The sequence below is a fragment of the Protopterus annectens genome, chromosome 4.part0 (genome assembly GCF_019279795.1).
Source record: "Protopterus annectens isolate FY-2018-M chromosome 4.part0, PAN1.0, whole genome shotgun sequence".
Lineage (NCBI taxonomy): Eukaryota > Metazoa > Chordata > Ceratodontiformes > Protopteridae > Protopterus > Protopterus annectens.
Window position 1 is genome coordinate 1,977,480,642 of NC_056733.1, and position 21,648 is coordinate 1,977,502,289.

Below are 21,648 nucleotides of genomic sequence, written 5' to 3' on the forward strand. Positions count from 1 at the left end.
AAGACAAGATGATCAATTTCAACAATTGGCTTAAGTATTGGTGTCATTCAAAGGGGATCCAATGCCTGTCAGCCTGGGATGACATGCTCGACAAGCCACAATGCTTCACTAGGGACGGTTTGCACCTGTCACCCCTGGGCTTTCAGATATTGGCAAAGGCTCTTGCTACCCCCATAGTGCCTTTTTTAGGCAAGGTTCAAAAGACAAACCCACCTCCATAGGTATCACAAGGGATAAGAAACTAAGAGTAATGCTAGTCAACGCCAGAAGTCTAAACCTCAAGATGCACGCACTCGAAACTCTCCTTAGCATGGAGAACATCGATATCTGTGCAGTAACAGAAACCTGGTTCAAGGCTCCCGAGAGCATCCCAGCACTACCAGGTTATACCTCATACCATGCTTTTTGGACCCAAGACTTGGACCGAACCACAAAAGGAGGGGGAGTATCAATATTCGTCAAAGATACCCACACTTCCAGGTTGGTGGCACAGCACGAAGCATCAGAGACTATCCATGTGCAACTAACAGTGGGTAAAACTGCCTTCCAGTTTATAGCCTGCTACAGAGCACCCTCCCAAACCAAGGAAATGCCACCTGGCCTTCCTGAGAACACTGGAAAATATGAAGGTCTCTCCAAACACCATTATATTGGGTGACTTCAACTACCCAAACAGACTGGGAGCATTACTCTAGCTCCAACACCCTAGCCCAAAGGTTCCTAAAATTTATAAACTCAAATGCTATGGAACAACTTGTTACCACTCCCACAAGAGGGGAAAACATACTGGACCTAATCATCACCAACATGGGGACTCTATGCTCCAGACCAGAAGTGTATCCCTCACTGGTAAGATCAGACCATAAACTAATCTCACTGGATATTCACATCCCGACCCCACCCCCTGCCCAGAAAACCACAGTGAAAAACTTCTCTAAAGCAAATTTCACACTCCTCAAAACTGAGGTGAAATCCTTCAAAGCCCCCGGGCCTGTGGAGAATATGGCCCAGACCGCAGAATCCTTTATAAACGCATTCTATGAACACCTTCAGGAATGCATGGATCATGCAAACCCAAATAAAACCAAGACCCAGGTCTCCAAAGGCAGACGTCCTGTCTGGTGGACCCCAGCCATAAACAAACTATACAATAGAAGGAGGAAGCTACTACATGAGAGCGCAAAATCCCAAAAAGCGAAGGCATCTCTGATCAGTATTAGCAAAAAACTACGGGCACTCATAAAATCATCTAAGGCCAGCTTCGAGAGAAAAATTGCACAGGACACTAAAGATAATCACAAGGCTTTCTTTAGTTATGTTAGGAACCCGGGTGGGAATTCCCAGATATGCTCAGAATTAGTCCAAAATGACAAAAAATACACCGAACCCACAGACATTGCCAACATCCTAGCTGACAGGTTCAGCGCAAACTTCTCCCCCCCCCCACCAAAAGGGCAAATATCTATCCCAGCAGAGTGCTGCCCCCCTGACTTCTCAGATGCTCAGGTAAGAGCCACCTTCTCCAAAGCAAAAAACACAGCATCAATGGGACCAGACAGTGTCCCGGGCTGCGTCCTACATGAACTCCAAGAAGAGCTAAACCCAAACATAAAACTACTGTTCAATCTCAGCCTTACTATAGGATATGTTCCCAAAGAGTGGCGTACAGCAACAGTGGTCCCTTCTCCACAAAGGTGGTGCCTCAACGGATCCTGGAAACTATCGCCCCATAAGCCTGACTAGCTTGGTCTGCAAAGCTATATAAAGGATCATCATGGACCTCATAAATAAAGATGTTGGGGACCTACAGACACTGGATCCTACCCAGTTTGGCTTTGTTAAGGGCAGATCCTGCCTCTTAAACCTGGTCGATTTCTTTGAAACAGTCACCAAGGCCATTGACGAGGGGAAGGTGGTCCACACAGCCTACCTGGACCTCGCAAAAGCCTTCGATACAATACCCCACTCGGGCGTTATAGATAAGCTCACCAGCTTAAATATAAACGCTTATGTCACTAGATGGGTTGCAAACTGGCTCAAGGACAGAACCCACATGGTTAGAATTGCTGGAGCCATGTCAGACTCCAAACCAGTTACAAGTGGCGTCCCACAAGGCTCAGTCCTGGGACCTCTCGTTCGGTATATATTTCTCGGAGGTACAGGCCAACACGGAAGGACTGTGGCTGACCAAGTTCGCAGATGACTGCAAACTGGGCACCATAATCGACTCTCCAGCCGACACAAGCATCCTCCAAAAGGGCCTCATAGAAACAGACAACTGGTGCCAGAGCCACTGCCTCACGCTAAACGCCAAAAAATGTATAGTCATCCCCTTTGGCAAAAACAAAGTGCCCACAAATTACCACATAGGTGGTAATCCATTAAGTACGGAAGAAGTAATTAGGGACCTGGGGACCCAAGTTGATAGCAATCTCTCATTTCACAACCACATGGCCAAAGTGGCTATAAAAACATATTATATAGCCCACCTAATCATGAAGGGATTCACATCTAGATCAGGGGAGGTCATCGTGCCTCTTTACTCATCCCTCATCAGGCCCATAATTGAGTACAATGCCCCTTTTGGGATGTAGCTTACCAGACACCTGCAGCAACTGGAAAGACCCCAAAAGTACCTCACCAAGAGGATCAAAGGGCTCAAACAGATGCCATATGCTGCCTGGTTAAAGAAACTCCAGCTCTATTCAGTGGCATACCGCCTGCTCAGAGGCGATCTGTGCCTGACGTATAAAGCCATGTCCAACCCGGAATTAATGGACATGCTGCACCTCAGAAAATCCAAATCCCATCGAGCTACACGCTCGAGAGACTTGAACTTCAGCACTGAAATAAATAGGACATGCTGGAGGGACAGATTCATAACCCAGAGGCTCCCTTCACTCTGGAATAAAATCCCAGTCCAGGTTAGGCAGAGTCCCTCATTGACTCTCTTCAAGAGGAATCTTGAAGAGTGGATGGGAGATCATAGGTTTACCCTGGGTATCACTTCTGTGTCACTGTTAGACAGAGGCACAGTATACTAACCTCGAAAAAGGGCATAGCAAAATTAATTTAAAATGGGTGGCGAAAGCCAAACACACTCTGGCTAGGCTTATAAATGCCCTAGGGCAGATAGCCTAGTATGAACCTATAAGTACAGGACAGTCAGACAGCACCAGGTTTGTCAGGAAAAGGTGATTTCTGAACTACAGCAGTCTGGGTAGCCTTAGCATGAGGAGCCCTTCTACCAGTCTTCTTACCTTTGGAGGGAAGGCAAGACTGCCTAAGAATAAAGGCTGGCTTATTGGGGTAATTCCTTTGGAATTTAGGTACGGGACAAATAAAGATAGGTTTTAAAATCTTATAAAGCTTACCCTTTTCCTGTAGGAAACTGAACAAATTAATAGCATGCTATTATAAGGCAAAGGCTGAAGCTGAAGCCAGGAATATCTCCTCAGGACAGACCCAAAAGCAGCAGCCCTAGAAGAGGCATCAGCTGCATCATAACTGCATTTAACAAAGTGACGAGCAACCTGAGAAGTCCTCCCTAACAAGAAGACAGCAGAGGTCTTCCCCTCAGGGTCAGGAAGGTCAGCAATAACCAGGCAAGCCTGAGAAAAAAAAAAAAAAAAAGAGTCAAAAATTATCTTGTCATATGGGTGTGATAATTGACAGCTCTAAAAACAAGGGTAGCCGAGGTGTAAACCTTCTTGACCAGTCTTTCCATAGTTCTACTGTCTTTATCAGAAGGAAGCAACTTTGAAGTAGGCAGTAACTTACATGGTTTGTCAGATGCCATAGACACCACAGAAGTATCAGCAGATGGGCACTTATAAAGGAACTTGCAATCTTCAGGCAACTTATAAAACCTTTCAGGTTTTTTGGAAGCAGAGGGCTGCGAATCAGGAGCCTGAGATGCAGTAGAAAAGGCATCCAATAAGGCAGACAGGACAGGAGGAACAGAAAGTCTAGAAGAGTTTATTTGCAAAAGCTAATAATACTTTTTCTGAACCTCATATATCTGGGCACAATCCCATTTGAAAAATTCCATCATTCTAGAAATTGTGCCCCCAAAGGATATCTTCTCAAAAGAAGAAAGTCAGTACTAATGGACGCCTCTTCCTCAGAACTATAGCCTAAGGAAGAAGGAATCTGGGAAGAATAGGCAAGGGATTCGTCATCCTTCTCCTCCTTCTCCTCACAGGAATCCTGCTCACTAGGCCTCATAAGAGGAGTACAAGACCAAGGGGAAGCTGGAAGAAAAATTGCTTGAGGAGGCTTCTGTGATGCCCACCACTGCTACCAATATGTGTTGTCCCCATTCCAGACCAGTAATCAAGGAGCCTGAATCATCACTGACACTGGAGAGGGACATGTATTGGAATGCAAATGGACATGCTCAGTATTTCCAGATGCAGACCCCTCTGCATCAAGTACAATTTCCCTTAACAGGACAAAGGGAACACACTCCACCCGGGGTGTGGATGGCTCTATATCCATCTCCCTCCAGGTCCTCAATAAGACTCCCCACTGGTAAAGCTGTAGGGTTAGGTCCTCAGCCGAGTGTCCAAGCCACGTCCTCCAGCACCCCCAAGTAGCTGACAGTGACACACAAACACCTGGGAAAGGCTGGCACAAGGTTACTAGCTATGCCCCCTTCTGCCCAGACTATAAGGTAGTTATCATCACCACCAGACACTCCCCAATCAGCTACTCTAAGGCCCTTAACAAAGGGTGTCCAATTATACTGTGTAATATTAATACCAATACAAATGGTAGTAGTTCACCAAGATGGCTAGGAGTTCTGGAGTGGCCCACACAGTGTCACCAAATAAATATAAGTACTCTCAAAGGTTAGATACTTTCTACAAGGACCAGCCACAATTAAAGCTTTAAATATATGTAATAATAAGAAAAGCACATGTAAATATTGCACATATATTTACAGTAAACCATAAGAGTTCAAATCACAGAAAATATTGAAATTAACACTAATAGACAGATTCATACAAATAAAGAAAGTCACTCTCTGAACTAAGCTTCACTATAGTCCTGACTGAATCTAAAATAATTACTGTTAAATTACTTACTACTGCAAGGCAAGGTGCTGTGGGTGAGGGTCTTTCTAGACAGGCTTCCCAAACAGAATACTCTATAGTCTGAGATTTATCTGTGTAATATCTACAATATAATTTCCAAAAGGGCTGGCAGAAGGACGCCATCTGCTCACCTAACTATAGGTTCTCAAAAGTATTCCCCTTTGAAGCTGAGAAAGGAATTTAGCACAGACGGCCAAAATACACATCCAAATGTTTATGGCATTGCCTAGGGCCTCCCCTCTTTTCACTGACCTAATGAACAAAGGCTAATTCATAGACCCAACATCTCTGGTCCTATTCAGCACTGTGGTGCGCTGGTTTAATGGTTTAAACAGCTTATTTACATTTCCCTTATTTTTCTTAAAGTTGACCTTTACTGTCCCAGTGTCCTCTATTAAAACATACACATTTAATTCAGTTACAGACATTTCTTTTCATTTCAGCAGGGTGCACTGTTGATACATTTTAAACAAGCAAACCTCACAAATGCATTTTCAGCACGAGCATCTGTACAAATCACTTTGATATCTAAAGGACGTAATACAGTTCTAATACATTTGTAACACAAGAATCTTGTATAAATCAGTTTGATACTCAAAGGACATATCATTCTTTACAAAACTCCAGCTGGCTATGCTGGCACTTGCCGATATCATCACAGCTTCAAAGCCATAAGGACACTATACAAACCTTGAATGAAATTCTGCCATTCACTCTGAGGGTCCTTAGGAGTATGAGAAGCATGTTTCGTTTTTTTGCTTCTTCTCTAATGGGACATCAGCCTTGTAAATCTTAGAAGGCTCAGATCCTATAACATGTAGTCAGTACCTCCTCCCTAACCAAACTCTTTGGAACACCCCTAGGCCCTCTGGTAATAATCAGCTGCGGTTCCTCCTGACCATCCAAAATGGATGTCTGCAAGGCCTCCAGGGACTTGTGTGAAGCCAGATTCATGCCAGCCTCCAAAGCGGTCATGGCAGAGGAATCCAACCCAGAAGCCAGGCGATCATTAGGGCTTTTAATAGTCTTGAGACAGATGTCCAGTGGAGGTGGCATAGCCCAAAAAAAAAAATCAGACCTAGCTTTCTTGGCCTTCTTCGTGGATGGTGAACCTCAGAGCAGGAAGTTCCTTACATAGCGTCTTTTGCCAAAAGGTTAAGACGTTGATTTTCTAAATATATGGCCAAAGATGAAAGTCAACTATGTAGTCTCTTCGGAATGAAAGCCTGGCAAACAGAAAGGGACGTATGGTCCTGACATACCTAGACACACCTAGACAAAATAAGCACTGCTTGTGACAGTTTTTATAGGGAATCTGTGTCCTGCACTGGCCATTTACGCTTTCTGGTTAACATGAACCCCACAAGCAATAAAAGCAAGGAAAAAGGATAAGAACAAAACCCCCAATGGGGCACTTATCTGAAAACAGCTTGGTGAACCAGCAAATGAAGCAAGTGTTCAGATCATTGATCGAAGACAGAGTTCGGACAGGTGGCAAAGAGGTTCTGAGGATGGTATGTCTAACACCACCTTTACACCCTATGTTGTAGGTGGGGAGCATTCATGTGACATACAATGTATGCTTAGCAACCTAAAGGCTTTGGTGTACTGGATGGACATTAGGCCACCCTTGGCAGGGGATCCTATTATAAGAAATACTGCGACAGTGAAGGACATCAATCTATTGGTCCTTCTTCCAGCCAAAAAAAAAAGTTAAGCAAAATGCCTTTGCCATCACAACAAGCTAGTATTTGCCTCAGGCACAGGTGAGGGAACTCTGTGGCCATCAGTCATTCCTCGGAGCACTCATCTTTTACTCTGGGTCTCTCTGGTGTAGCACCTACAACCACTACAGACTGGGAGTCAGCCACATCCTCTGCAGCTGTTGGGGAACACGGAGGACTTCTCTGTTTTGTCAAATTTTGTGCCCATCCCTGGGGAAGCTGCCGTTGTCATTAATAACACCGTTGGTCCCAGTTTTAAAGTAAAAAAGAAATAGAAAACTAAGCAAGCGTCTACTACTCCTCAAAATTTCCTTAGTCAGGAGTAGTTTACTGGGATTTAATTCAGACTATTGATCCTACTTGTAAAGTAGTTTATGGTAAAAGAAACAGGGATACTTCTTTCATGAGGAGATTCAATATTCTGAATTATGACTGGAAAATTAGGGTTTTCTCAGTTGCTGACTCTCTCTGTGGGGTTCTCTTTTTATGAAACTATTTCTAGAACATGTGCCAGTGTTTTCAGTGGGAAAACACTGGAGGTTTCTCAGTCCCTCCAATAATACTATGAGGTATTACATAAGGAATTTCTGGAACCTGTACCCTTTCCTCCAATTCTGACAGCACTTGGAGGATGTGTGCAGTACTGCCTGCAATTTTCCTGACAGGGAGTCAGCTGCTGCTCCTAAAGAGAGAGAGAGAGAAAGAAAAGGATTGGAATTAACTAACAAGGATGGAAAGAAGTATGGAAAAAATGTATGTTTGTGCAACTTTGATTTTCAGAATTTTGAATTGTCAGGCTCACATGTTAAGGTTTTTTCTGATTAATTGTGAAATATGAGGAATGTTTTGTCCGCTGTTTCTTCTTGTGAATAAAAAATATTTTCTTGAAATATTTTTTTTTCTACTGTTCAAGTCACTACTCATTGTAATAAGAGTGTGTGTGTACATGACTCTGTTGATAGTTCAAGGTCTCTGGCCACTGGTACCGTTTCCAGGAGGACTGCATGGCTAGGTTTTTAGAACCTCCCCGATGATGTTAAAAATGAAAATTTAAATTCTCCTTTGGTAGAGATTTAGTTTTTTTTTGGCCCCTCTGTGGCAGAGGTGATCAAAAAGTATGATGACTGGGATTATGTGATGCAGGGAATGGATTTTTCAGCCCTCCCTTTCCAAAATTTTCAAGGGATTCTCTAATTCCTCATCCAATTCTGCTAAGAAATGAAAAACAAACAGTCTCAACAAAAATTCAGGTAAACAGATGATTAAAGAAGAAAATGGTAAGTGGTTCCAAGAAGAATTTTATAAGCTCCCCAAACCAAGAATAGCCTGACAAGTCAGAAAACTATTTTAAGAGTCTTTTGTTCCCTCCCTCCCACCCTGGCAGACCCTTGTTTTTCTTCCAAAAAATCTGAATCTCTGCTTTTCCATTTAGCAACAGACAGTTTCAGACAAATGGGTTCTAAAGATCATTCACCAAGGTTACAGATGGCAGTGACAGAAGATTCCTCTCCAGACCAGACTCTGGTTTCCACCTGTCGATCAAATGCTGTTCCAGGGAGGGATAGAACCTCAACCCCCTTCCCAGATGAGGAAGGGGTTTTATTCAAGGATGTTTTTAGTGCCAAAGAAAGAAAGTGCTTGGAGGCCAGTTCTGGATATTTCTTTCCTAAACCTGTTTGTAATAGTGTCCAAATTCAAACTGATGTCACTTTAAAACCTGTTATCTCTTCTTTTTCATTCAAGTTTCCTTGTAATATTAGATATAAAATATGCTTATCACATTCCTATTCATGCAGACTTCAGGCATTCTTAAGGTTGTTTGTGTCTGGATCACATTAGCAGTTCTCTTCCTTACACTTTGGACTATTCAAAGTGTCTAGCTTCAGTTATAGCTCATTGTAGGCTACAGGGTATCCACATCATTCCACCACAAAAAGAGAAGAACCGGCCAGTGTTAACACTCTTTTAAATTTAAAATATACAATAATTCAAGGGGAGGTGACAACATTAATCAATTGGCTTGCACTGAACTTAAGTGGATATTCACTTTAAAAGCCCATATTAGTCCAGGTATTAATCAGTTTGTCTCTATTAAACCCATATTAAATAATAGGAAGCTTTAAAGTTACTGTACAGTTTATTTATTATATTTTTTACATTTTTTCTGTTTTTTGATTACTGATGCCTTAACAGATTTAGAATATGTGTTAGTCTGTTTAATTAGTATTTATCATCTAGATGGCATGAAATAAGTTGACAGATACTGTTATATATAACATTTTGTACATTGTGACAGCTGTATATCAACTTCACATTCATTATCATAATAATTTATTCTTTACTTCAAATTCATTGCATTAAATTATTTATTATTTTTTCCTATATATATATATATATATATATATATATATATATATATATATATATATATATTTACATTAAGCAATATTTTTGTTAATACTAGCCAATACCATTATATTTAATAAAATTCTTTTCATTTTTTATTCCTCATTTTGAAGCATAATACAGATATGCAATCATAAATTTTTGCTAAATATTTTTTAACAAACTACATCGATTATAATTTTCCTATTAGGGGATACGATGGAATATATTTCTTATTTCTTTTCACCACTATTTGCTGCCTTTGCCGAAATAATGTGACTGTTATTCCTATAGTGACCCCTTTAATTGGTCCTTCATGGTAGTCTGTTTTGTTATTCTGATTTTTATACATTAGAAATCTTTCACTTGTTTTGCACAATGGATTTTTCTAAAAAAACTTTCTTCATCAAAATTTAGCGCACGGTGTATTGTGATTTTAGTTGCACAATGCGTATTATTTGTACACTTTAATTAAATATTTAGAACTTTGATAAGTAGAATGTTTTTATACAAACTTCTTTATAGATACTCCTTCGTTTTTTAAATTGGTTTTATTGACATTAATTTCCTGCAACAAACAGTAGCGCACGATACATTGTCATTCCAGTTGCGCACAATGTTTTGTTATTGTGTATTGTTAATAATTAATTAGAAATATGCCATGGAAAGCTTCTATATACATTCTTAACCTTTTATGAATTACCGCTCAAGTTTACTTTAACTTGAATTAACATGAATTTTAAAACTTAATTGTTTAACATAATATTCTATATTTCTATAACTCATGTTTTATATAGTGATATAGAAATCAAGATGAACAAAATAGTAATGTTTGGTTTTAAATATTTCTGAATAAAATAAACAAGTGCAGTAGATGGTGATTTGATTAGTAACACACCAAGCGGCAATATTGCGTTTTGAGTAGACAAACTGAAACGCAACATTTACTTAATAGCAACTATTCTGTTAATAGAAGTTTATTGACACTCATCAAAATAATGCAGTTTTATATGGATATGTCTTTATCGAACTTGAAACTTGATTTGTTCATGAAATATGTTTAAGAATATGTAAGACATTGGACAGGTGACACGTTCGGTGAACCTTTATTAGGCTCCTATCTTTGTATTGCTAAATCGTAGTCACTTTAAGAGCTTGATTTTTCAATTGTTACATTAATTGATTTATTGCTTCTGTTATTGTTACATTTGCCCGCCAAAATTTATTTAAATAGATGTGCATTTTCTGCTGTTAATTGTATCTGATGAAGCGTAGTCAACCTACGTGAAAGCGCTCATTCCTTGTTTCCAATAAAGAAGTTTTTGACCTGAAGACGGAGTTTTTCCTGTGGCGATTCCTTCTGTTCTTAACGCTATTTACTCTTTTAAATTTATTAAAATAACAAACAGATACAAGTCATCTCAACAAAAACACACTTTATACTTCTCTAGCGCCTCGGCTGTTTAAGCCTTTACAGAGTATATGTATGTAGCTCCAGTAGCTCATTGCAGGCTACAGGTATCCACCATTTTCCATATGTAGATGGCTTGCTTATCTCTGCATAGTCTTTTTCAAAGTGTCAAGAATCTCTCTCTCGGGTGAAAGATCTCTTACACAAGCTGCGTTTTAAATTGAACATTAAAAAGTCTTTGTTGACTCCTCACAGTATTGGGTTTCTGGGATATAAACTAGACACCAGAGTTCAAACAGATTTTCTTCCATGGGAAAAAACAGATCTAGATCCATTTCTAGTGTTTTCTACTCTGATTTTAGTCACTGTGAGGGAATACCTCAGGATTTGGGGTCTCATGGCTTCTATGATTCGCATGATACCCCTGGCAAGACTCCACATGAGAAAGATACAGTGGTATATGAAGTTTCTTTGGTCCCAGCACCAACACCCCTTGTCTCTTCAGATCCTGGCACTGGGATTTGTCAGAACAGAAATCATTTGGTGGAGACAACAGATATCCCTAAATCCAGGTGCCCCCTTCTCCTTCCCTGCTCCAAAGCACTCAGTCACCATAGGTGCCTTGGACTTTGCTTGGGGAGTCATTTCATGAGGGATAAAAAAAAAGTGTAAGGTGTGTGGGACACCAAGGACAGATGCAAGCACATAAATATAAAAGAGATGCTTGCCCTGATCAAGGCACTCAACACTATGAATCAGATTTGGTCCTTGGAACCTCTTCTAAGTTGTTAAAGACAATACCATAGCCATGAGGTACATCAGCAAGTAAAGGGGAACCAGGTCATATCTCCTCTGTAGACTAGCCATGTTAGCTTGGGATATAGATTCACAGCACAATCTCACTCCACCGGCATCCTACATTCTGTCAAAGCAAAACTGAGTGTCAAACAAGCTGAAAAGGCCAAGGGCAGACCCTCACAAGTGGAAACTAGATCAAGGGGTCTTCCAAGATTTGATCCTCTGAGGGGAGTTCCTCAAGCAGTCTTCTTTGCTTCCTCTCTGAACAATCAGCTGGCAAGATTCTGCTCCTGTACTCCATGCAAGAAGGCCTAGAAGACAAATACCTTTTCTTTTCCTTTAACAGAAATGTTCCTGTATGCTTTTCCCACCCTTTCCACTAATATCTAGGGTACTTCTGAAAACTGAAAAGGAATCCTCCAAGAACATTGTGACGACTCCCTTCTGATCCAGGCAACAGTGGTTCTCCCTTCTTTTGGAAATGGGCAGGGGCAGTTATCACAAGCTTCTTCACAGACTGGATCTACTCACACAGTAACAGGTGTGTTTGATACACCCTGATGCTAATCAACTTCGACTGACTGCCTAGACGATAGAGTCTTAATTCCCTTTCAGCACCTGTTCACCAAGGACATGCAGCAGTTTGGGTGCATGGAAATTTACTACAGTCCAATTTATTTAGTACATTTTCAATGTCATCTAATTTAATCTCAGTATCTGAAGGTGTGTGGATATTACTATCGCAAATTACCTCCCTCTTTGTGGAATCAAACTGTTTTACATACGATTTTGCAAATGTCTTTACAATTGGCAGAGTATGAGGAAAAACATTAGACTATTTGTATTTCTGAACTTCTACCACATTTTACATATCTATAAGGCTTCCAATTATGATCAATATCTTATTATAAATTTTCTTCAAACTTTTCCTTGTCTTGACAGATGAAACACAGCATGAGACAAGTTTATTTCAGTTTTCAGAGCTGTAGTTCAACTCTATTTCCATTTCTTATATTTTTACTTTTCATCTTAAAATTATCTTGTTCATATTAAAATTGATCCCCCTGAACTTGACAATCAATATTCTAACGTTAAACATGTTTTATTTCTTCACTTTCATCCAATTTTCCTTTCAAACACTGCTGCATTTCTTCTGTCATATTTCCATTAAATGTATTCTAAAACAATTAGTGAGTAGGTCACTGTAAAAACAAAAAATGAAAACTCCAGCAAAGCCAGAACTTCCACTGAGTGACCTTCCAAACCTCTTGCATCAGAGGCACATGGGATATATACAAATGATCCTTATGAACATCAGGTGTTTCAGCTGATCGCCAATTAGCTGAAACACCTGATGTTCCTAAGGATCATTTGCAAATATCCCATGTGCCTCTGATGCAAGAGGTTTGGGAGGTCACTCAGTGGAAGTTCTGGCTTTGCTGGAGTTTTCACTTTCTGTTTTTATTAAATGTATCATTCAAATCAGTTTTACACAGTATCTGTTTTACTTCCATATAGTTTATTAATCTTCTGTGAACTGGTTTACACTTCAATTTGGCAATATTATCTAGCAGTACTTTAATCTTTATAACCCCATGATCACTGTACATCAAATGTGACAAAATCTGATATGAAGTGAGAATTGTCTTCTTAGGAACACAAACAACTGTACATTGTGTTCTCTTATATGTTTGTTTACATTCTACAACTGTTGTTGGACATAAACTGTAAACAATTTCTGTACCAATGCTCCATATTTAATGGAGAGAACTGTTGTTGGACATAAACTGTAAACAATTTCTGTACCAATGCTCCATATTTAATGGAGAGAAGTCATCAAAGCTGAAATCATTCCATCTAACACAGGTTAATAGGTAGTTAATGAGCATGCAGTCCAGGAGACTATTAAGGAGTAATATTATTACAGTCTCTCTCTCTTTCTGGTAAATTCAAGTTCCCAACTATTATTTATCCTTCCTGTATTTCATGCAAGAAATGTACAAAATTCACTAAATCATCAGCATTTGACTCTTGTGGTCTATACACTCAAACAACTGTAATCTGTTTTAGGGTTGTCTTTATTAGCTCAGTTACACAATTTATAGTACTGGCGGTGTTATTTTCAAAGAATCACTGGTCTCATAATTTTTAATCCTTAACCTAAAACCTTCATCTGATTTTTGCTAGAATGTCTGCTACAGTATAAACATTTTACCCTGTTGGAACTAGTTACAAATTACATACAGTTCTTTAGTCAGATTTCACAAACAATAACATCAATGATATTATGAATACCACAAATTAAATTGTCCAATTAAAATAAACTTAATATTGATGCTCTTTGAGCATTAAATCAATCAATACATAAAAATTTAATATTGCTAACTTTCTGACCTGGGAAGTTATAGAGAGTCCTGCTTTTTAAACTGGTCCATTTTTTCCATGCACTTATTCATCCCAAAATGCTGTAATTCACGCTCACCTGACTCCTTTTTACAAGTGATTTGTGAAAACAGATCTTAACACCTGAACAAGCTATGTTATCGAAGACAGTTGCAAGCTCCCTATTTAATAGCGAGAAGCCCTCAAAGCTGAAATCATTCCATCTAACATAGGTTAATAGGTAGTTAATGAGCATGCAGTCCAAGAGACCATTAAGGAGTCTAGCCCAAACTCAATTGCTCCAAAGCACAGTTGGGTTACGTGACTTGCTCGAAGTCACACATTAAGCAAATAAAGGTGAAAAAATTCAAACTCTGTACTCTTTGTACTCTTGTCATAGAAAGCAGCTCAATAACAGGTCAGACCATTAGTTCTCTCTACTAACTGCCAGCTTAATGAATTAAAAAAATCGTTTCATAACTCCTCACATTTGAAATCTCTAAGGCCCTGCTCACATCCTATTTATTTGCATCTCAGAGGCAAAACACTATTTGATATACATAATCTTTCTGCAAACATGAGCAACAGTTCAGTCGCCAATTACCAGTACATCATTTTCAACCCGATAAAAAGAATCTTCCAGTTCTAATTCTGAAATCTTTCTTCTTTCATTTGTTACAAAAGAATATATATCACCCTTCAGCTTTTTAATTTCACTGATTTCATCAACTACATTACCTACAAGCATACAATTATCATATTTATGTACTTCTAAAGCCTGAACCACAATGTCAATTTCCTCCTTTCAATCCTTTTTCCCCTTACAGTAATGCTCTTTAATCCTTCCATGTTCAGTATAGATTTTGCCCGGTTAGCTTACATCTTTTTCTCTATTTTAACTGTTGAAACAATGTAATTTTCTGCAAAATGAATGCTTTGAGAGTGAACAATGTTACTGTTCCCTGTAGTTTGGGTATTACAATCAAAGTCATATCCTTTTGTTTGGTATATTGATATAACATCATATACATTACTCAATTTTTTTCTACCTCTAGTTATTTATTGTGACATTTTCCTTATTTCTCCTAACTGCACCAAATCCTCAGATTATTGTAATACTTGTATCCTGAGTTACAAAGGTGTCAACTATAGTTATGGGTGGAGTGATACTAGCAGGTGGCACTTCCTATTTTAAATATGTTCTGTTTGTGCATGGCCACATTTTATCTATCTCATCAGCTCAGTCAGTAATACATACAACAGTGGTTTTCCAGTTTGAGCTAACTGCAAAATGACAACTCCCCTTAGCAAATCTAAATTTACTATTAAGTAACGGTAAGCAAATTGTCTGTCCAGATTTTAGCATGAGAAATACAAGTCACCAATGAGATCCCGTGTTACTTCTATATATATATATATATATATATATATATATATATATCCACAGCACTTAGTTACACTGGGCAAGATACTTATGTGTCAAGTAATCACTGATGGTATACTCATTTAATTAATTTATTTACAATGACAAATAATAGAAGTAAAGAAAAGAAAAGAAAAATCTCAAATCAAATCACAGAATGTCCCAACTCCATGACATAGGAGGACAATTTTCTGAAAACTGTGCAAGTGTCCTGGGTTGGAATAGTGGTCCAGATATCTGTAGGAACTAGCCGGAAAGGGTGTAGTGAGCAGCTGCTACTGGCTTGCACATCCTGGAAGAAGGGGGGAGGGTAGCAGGTGTACTAACCATTACATCTGTGGAACACAGGCCTAAGAAATGCTCATTGCCACCATGTAGAGACATATACCCAGAGGATTCAGTGAGTGGAGGTACTGTGGCAGTGAGTATTAAAACTTGAAGAGCCTCCGAGGGGGAACGGGGAGCTCCAAATGCAAGAGGGTAGGCTGCCCCGTGCTGTTAGCAATCTGGCCCATTCTCTACCACCTGACTCTCATTAGTAAGAGGAAAAAAATGTGCAGATAAGGTTTCCAGTACAAGAATAAATGGGCCAGAAGGCTTTTGCCTAGCCCAGGAATGCTTGGCTTTCTCCCTTGTGGAGCAAATAGATCAACTGGATGCAGGTAAAGAAGTCACTGAGTTAGGTTCAGAGTGCAGAGGTAGCCTGCAGAGACCCAGAAGTTGTAAACTGTCTTTGCAAGATGTAAAACACAACCAACTAATAAAAAAATGTAAAATGTTATTAAATAAGACTCAAACATATAATAGTACACTGTTCGAAACATGTTTCCTTTGACTACAAAAGAAACACTCAGTTCAACTGCTGTATCCATTTTCAGCTAACATAATAAAACACTTACTTTTGAAATTTCCAGGTGCTTTAAAGATATATGCTTGCTCTTCCTATTTAATATGCAACACACACTGTACAAGCAAAAACTTGTGCCTGCTTGTAAGCAGGACTCCAAATATCTCCAAGTATGGTTCAATTGGTAGAATGGGCTAGCAATCAACACACAAGAGATACAATGACTTCCTGTCTATTGTGCACACCAGATTATTCAAACCAGCAGGAAAATCAGGTCCCTTCATGTCTTTAAAAAGAAAGAAAGGCAACTATAACAAAATAACACAAAATTAGTAGCAACACAGAGTTTCATAAAGGTTACAACACAATGCCTCACAAGTGGTGCTTAGAATAGAAATGCCCCTGATTTTTCAGGGACATCCCTGTTTTAACCACAGCATTTTGCTCAGCCTTTCCTAAAATCTAGTTGTTTTTTTTTTTTTTTTTTTTTTAAAGAGATAATGAATTACCGTTTACTAATAATCACAGTAATAGAATTATGCATGCCTAAAATGCATGCTAATTCATATGTTCTTATTCTCATAGATTTGCAAGTCGGTAATATCAGTATTTTAAGTGCCCCTGACATGGGGTCTTTGTACCGGATCATGTTTAGTTTTGTCACAGATTCTGAAAACAGGACGTTGGGAGCAGTGCCTATATATTTCTCACTGTCATACATGACGAGGTGATTCACTTATTTGGCAAGAACCATGTACTATAGAAAGAAAATGTGACTGTTCACACTCATCAGTGACAAGTCACAATAAACTATACAATTTGATACACTTACCAACTTCCAGTCTTATACTTAATCCCCAAACAAGTATTATGAGGGAATCAGTGATGCACAGCTCCCAAAGCCTGACTCCAAAGGTGGACAAAATAGCTCTCAACATCTTACCCCAGCCATGAGGGATAAAGACAAAAATTAATTATGATTTTTTCTTAAACATTAAAAGTAGTTAGACAGTATATAGAATAAAAGTATTTGCATTAAAATTAATCTCTTGCAATTACAAGTGCTTACTTGCATAACTTAGATGGTAACCATAGACCTAAAAGATGTAAATCTAATGTTACACTCATTTAAACATATTCAAAAAACTTATTTTTTATTAAATTGGTTTAATCATTCAGTAGACTTACTCTTAACTTTAACAGCCACATACTAAATTCACATCTGTGCATTAACATCTAATTAAAAAACTGCCACTGTGAATTCTGGAAGGTGACTGGTTAACAACCTCATAAATCTCAGTCTGATATCACTGCATAAAGCCCTATTTTACAAGGTGCTGACAACAAAGACTGTTCAAAACAGAGTATTTAATGCTTAAACACCTAGAATAACTACAACTCCTCACATCATATTACTCTACAGTTTTTAACTTCTTAATTTTCAAAACCGGCACTTCTCACTTTCAATTCATGCAATATGAAAAGTTTGCCTTGCCTGGAGACCTCTCAACTGTACTATTTTTGAAGTACATGCATTCCTATTTTCACATTTGATCTACCCCTTTGCATGATCTTCTGAATCTTCTTTCTGTCACACAAGATTCTGAAGCAGTTTAATAGACATAAAACCAGACTACTTGACCAACATACTGGCGGCAGCAATAATTAAAAAAGGGACCCGCATGCAATACCTTCGAGCTTCAGAAGCAAAAATAAATGATTTTGTGAGGTAGACTTTCACAATACTACTTGTTAAAGAATCTAGACTTACACTGTTTTTGATAATATGGTTACATGTGTTATTTTATCAGTTTTTGATAATATGGTTACATGTGTTATTTTATCATTCTCACTTTTTGAAACTTGTTTCTGAGTAGTATCTCACAACACTACTAGATGTGAGAAAGTGTTATACGCTGTTTGGTATTCAAATTTTAGGATATTTAAGTGCTCAGATTACTGGCTGGATGGACCTACTTTTCAAGAGCTTTTGTACCAATTTTAAATGCCTGCAGATTGAGAGCCATACCTTCTAGTTTCTCTGAAAGGAAAATGGTAGTGATAACTGATGAACACTAATCACTACAGGACTAAGGTCACCACATTTCCAGATGCCCAAAATGAGACTTTTTTTTTTTTAAACAGAAACTTTTAATTTTACTAGACAAACCATAACCCAATGGGTGCAAAGGGTTAGACTTCACTTTGTTGTCAAAATAAAAGCTCACTTTAACAGTATCCAAGTTATTTATGCTGTTTCATATTGCATTAAGGTATTTCAAATACAAAATAATTGCTGTATGAAACCATTAGAAGAAATACAGGAAAATATTTTTTGTCTGATAATCTCAAAAACTTGCCATTTTTCACTTTTTTTCCCATTGGACACCAGTGCCCATACAAGGGCTGTCCTCTATGAAGAGGGACAGGAGGTAATCCAATAACAGAACTCAGAAGTACAGAGCTATCCGACCTCAAGCCTCCTCTGAAAAAGGACAACTATGCCTAGTCAAACTTTCCCAGTAAACAAATGTCATTAAACAAACACATAGGCAGCTCACAAAGGTGTCTAGCAGCACAAAGTATACAGCTGTAAGACACTCTAAGCTCTCCCGTTCTGCTCAAATCTGCATTCTTTCCCTAGCACTTATTTTCAAAAAAAACACTGCCACTCCATGTGATGGTTCATTTGAAACAAATGGATATCAAACTTTTAAGCTAAAACTTTCACATAAGTGAGAAATTAGACTCTGTAAAAAACTTAAACACAGACTATTTTCTAAGTGTAGCACTGCTTTCCAGTCTGAGTGATAACAGCTCTGCCAGTGGCGATAAACGGCAACATATTTTTCTGTATCACCCACCCACTCCATCAGCCATTAAAATCTTATGTAATATTATCTGCAAACCTTATATTACTCACTTAAAAGTTTCTGGGTGCCTTCTAGCCATAGCCCTCAACAAATCAAGGACAATCGGGGACACTTAGTACTATTAAGAGGATCAAAGGGCTCAAACAGATGCCATATGCTGCCCGGTTAAAGAAACTCCAGCTCTACTCAGTGGCATACCGCCTGCTCAGAGGCGATCTGTGCCTGACGTATAAAGCCATGTCCAACCCGGAATTAATGGACATGCTGCACCTCAGAAAATCCAAATCCCATTGAGCTATGCACTCGAGAGACTTGAACCTCAGCACTGAAATAAATAGGACATGCTGGAGGGACAGATTCATAACCCAGAGGCTCCCTTCACTCTGGAATAAAATCCCAGTCCAGGTTAGGCAAAGTCCCTCATTGACTCTCTTCAAGAGGAATCTTGATGAGTGGATGGGAGATCGTAGGTTTACCCCGGGTATCACTTCTGTGTCACTGTTAGACAGAGGCACAGTATACTAACCTCGAAAAAGGGCATAGCAAGCAAAATTTATTTAAAATGGGTGGCGAAAGCCAAACACACTCTGGCTGGGCTTATAAATGCCCTAGGGCAGATAGCCTAGTATGAACCTATGAAATATTAATGGGGGGAGAGACAGAATAAGAGAATGTGAATTAAGATATTGACAGAAGTCAATAACTAATAATTGTAAGTATAATTCTCCACCTTTTCTCCAAACATCACCAGTTTGGGTGGGATTAAGAACGGCAGAGCTAAAATTTTAATCAAAATCAGGGACACTTCTGGCATATGCTTCTAGTCCCTGTCAAAATGGCCACTTGTTAAATAACAAGTCTGTAATAACAATTTGTAATTACTTAAAAGAATATAATATTATTGACAAAATACTGCTCTCAACCTCTTACCTATAGAATCAGGGACACTTTTTTTCAAATATTAATACCAATAACTTCACAAATGTTGGCAGAATATCAGAATGCAAACTAACAAGTATTAGTAAAAGAAGCACACCTCTATGAAATGATCATGATTTTGACTTAAACTTTAGCTCCGTCCTCTTAATCTCTCCCAAAACAGCTGACTTTTGGATAAAAGGTGCCGAATTACCCTTCATAAATAATGACATTATTTAGAGTTAAAAAACTTATTTTACTTCTGAAAATATATATCAATCCAGGTTCTCGTTCAGTCAACGTCTCAAGTTAATAGTACCGATATCTAAGTGTCCTTGACTGTTTTTGGATCTGTCCCTGTGCCTGCTGAGATTTGTCCCTGACTGATTAACAGCTATGAAAGCGTATCGAATTCTTATTTTGTCGTTATTTATCAAAAGTAACCCACCACTGTCTCACAAAATCAGCAGCTTTAGGAAGAAAGCAGCAAAAATGAGAGACAGTTCAAAAATGGAAAGAAACCATATTCCGACTGTAAACAGCTCAAAGCTTTGTGTATGCGTTACATTTCTCATGCATCGAGAGAGGGCGTTGCAGGCTGTACGCTTGTCACATGACATGCACATTATCAGCTGACACTGACTCCCCCGTACCCAGAACTAAACAAACCATAGGCCAGTCGGTGTGAGGAAACTCCACATATGTCTCCTAGATAGAAGTTTGGTGGTTTCTATATGTTTCCACAAGTTTTCATACCACGCCCCCCACTCCAAAATAAAGACGCACTGGTTCGGTGCTTTCTTGTACTGCACACAATTATCAGTTCAGAACTCCCAGCTTTGTTTACAGTGCGAAACATCAATTCCCCCACCGGCACTCTTTCAGTAGTTATTTAGTATGCAGAGTACAACACCAGTCTAACAAACTACTACTACGGAAAGGACTATAACCAGCAATCGGCACATGCCTGTCACTTTCAATGACTGAAGTTTAGGTGCAGCATACTAATTACTTCTCACCTGTCTTTTAAATGAATCGACTACATCAACAATGCAAAGGCTGCTGTCCAGACACCACTACTTACCTGTCAAGCCCCCTCCTTTGCCATGGCCCTTTCTGTGCTGCAGTAGGAAAAAGGGGTTCGCCCTTTCAGTTACCCAGAGAGCATTCGCCAGCAGCACCTCCTCGGGGCTCAGCCACATCTTCCATGGAGGGACACAGCAGCCACCGTCACTCAGTGCTGCTTTGGGGATGTTGCGGGCGGAGCGAGGCGGTGCTTGCCAAGAGGGGAGGATATGAGGGTGTAACTAGTCGGACAGCGGACCGGACTGCCGTCAGCCAAGACGATGACGACAACTAGTACCGGAGAGCGCTTTCTAAGTGAAGCACTGCGCATGGCGAGGAGCTATGGCACTGACCCGCAAGGGGTGGGCTCATGCATAGAGATTCGGTCTCGCAAACGGTTAAATGTTTTCTGAGAAAACGTTATGCTGCGCCAGTTATTTATTTTTAATTTCATTGTTGCCCAGACTGGGATAGTCCCAGTAGGCTAGTAGCCTCTTTTCAGGGGAGACCCGTAGTTTTATTTATACTAGAGGAAATTTGGGCAGGACCTCAGGGAACTAACTTTCCCTATCCTTTTGGATAGGTACTGTGGGATCCTTTACACCCACCTGCCCACGCAGATTCGACTTCCGTTTAACGTCTTATCCAAAGACGACACTCGCAGGAGGTCAGCATTCCATACCGTTCAAGTGTACCCCATTACGAGGAACGCTCCTTATTTTG

General features: G+C 39.3%; 1 protein-coding gene across 2 annotated transcripts in view; it reads right to left on the reverse strand.

Annotated features, from left to right (window-relative positions):
• Positions 1-21,268, reverse strand: part of TBC1D9B (TBC1 domain family member 9B) — a 2,477,681-nt gene extending 2,456,413 nt beyond the window's left edge. The window contains exon 1 of one of the 2 annotated variants that reach the window (XM_044069590.1): positions 20,945-21,268. In XM_044069590.1, the coding sequence (XP_043925525.1) occupies positions 20,945-21,062 (118 nt within the window). In that variant the 5' untranslated portion in view covers positions 21,063-21,268. The remainder of the gene's footprint in view (positions 1-20,944) is intronic. The other variant, XM_044069591.1, reaches the window with a different exon arrangement.
• Positions 21,269-21,648: the final 380 nt, after the last annotated feature.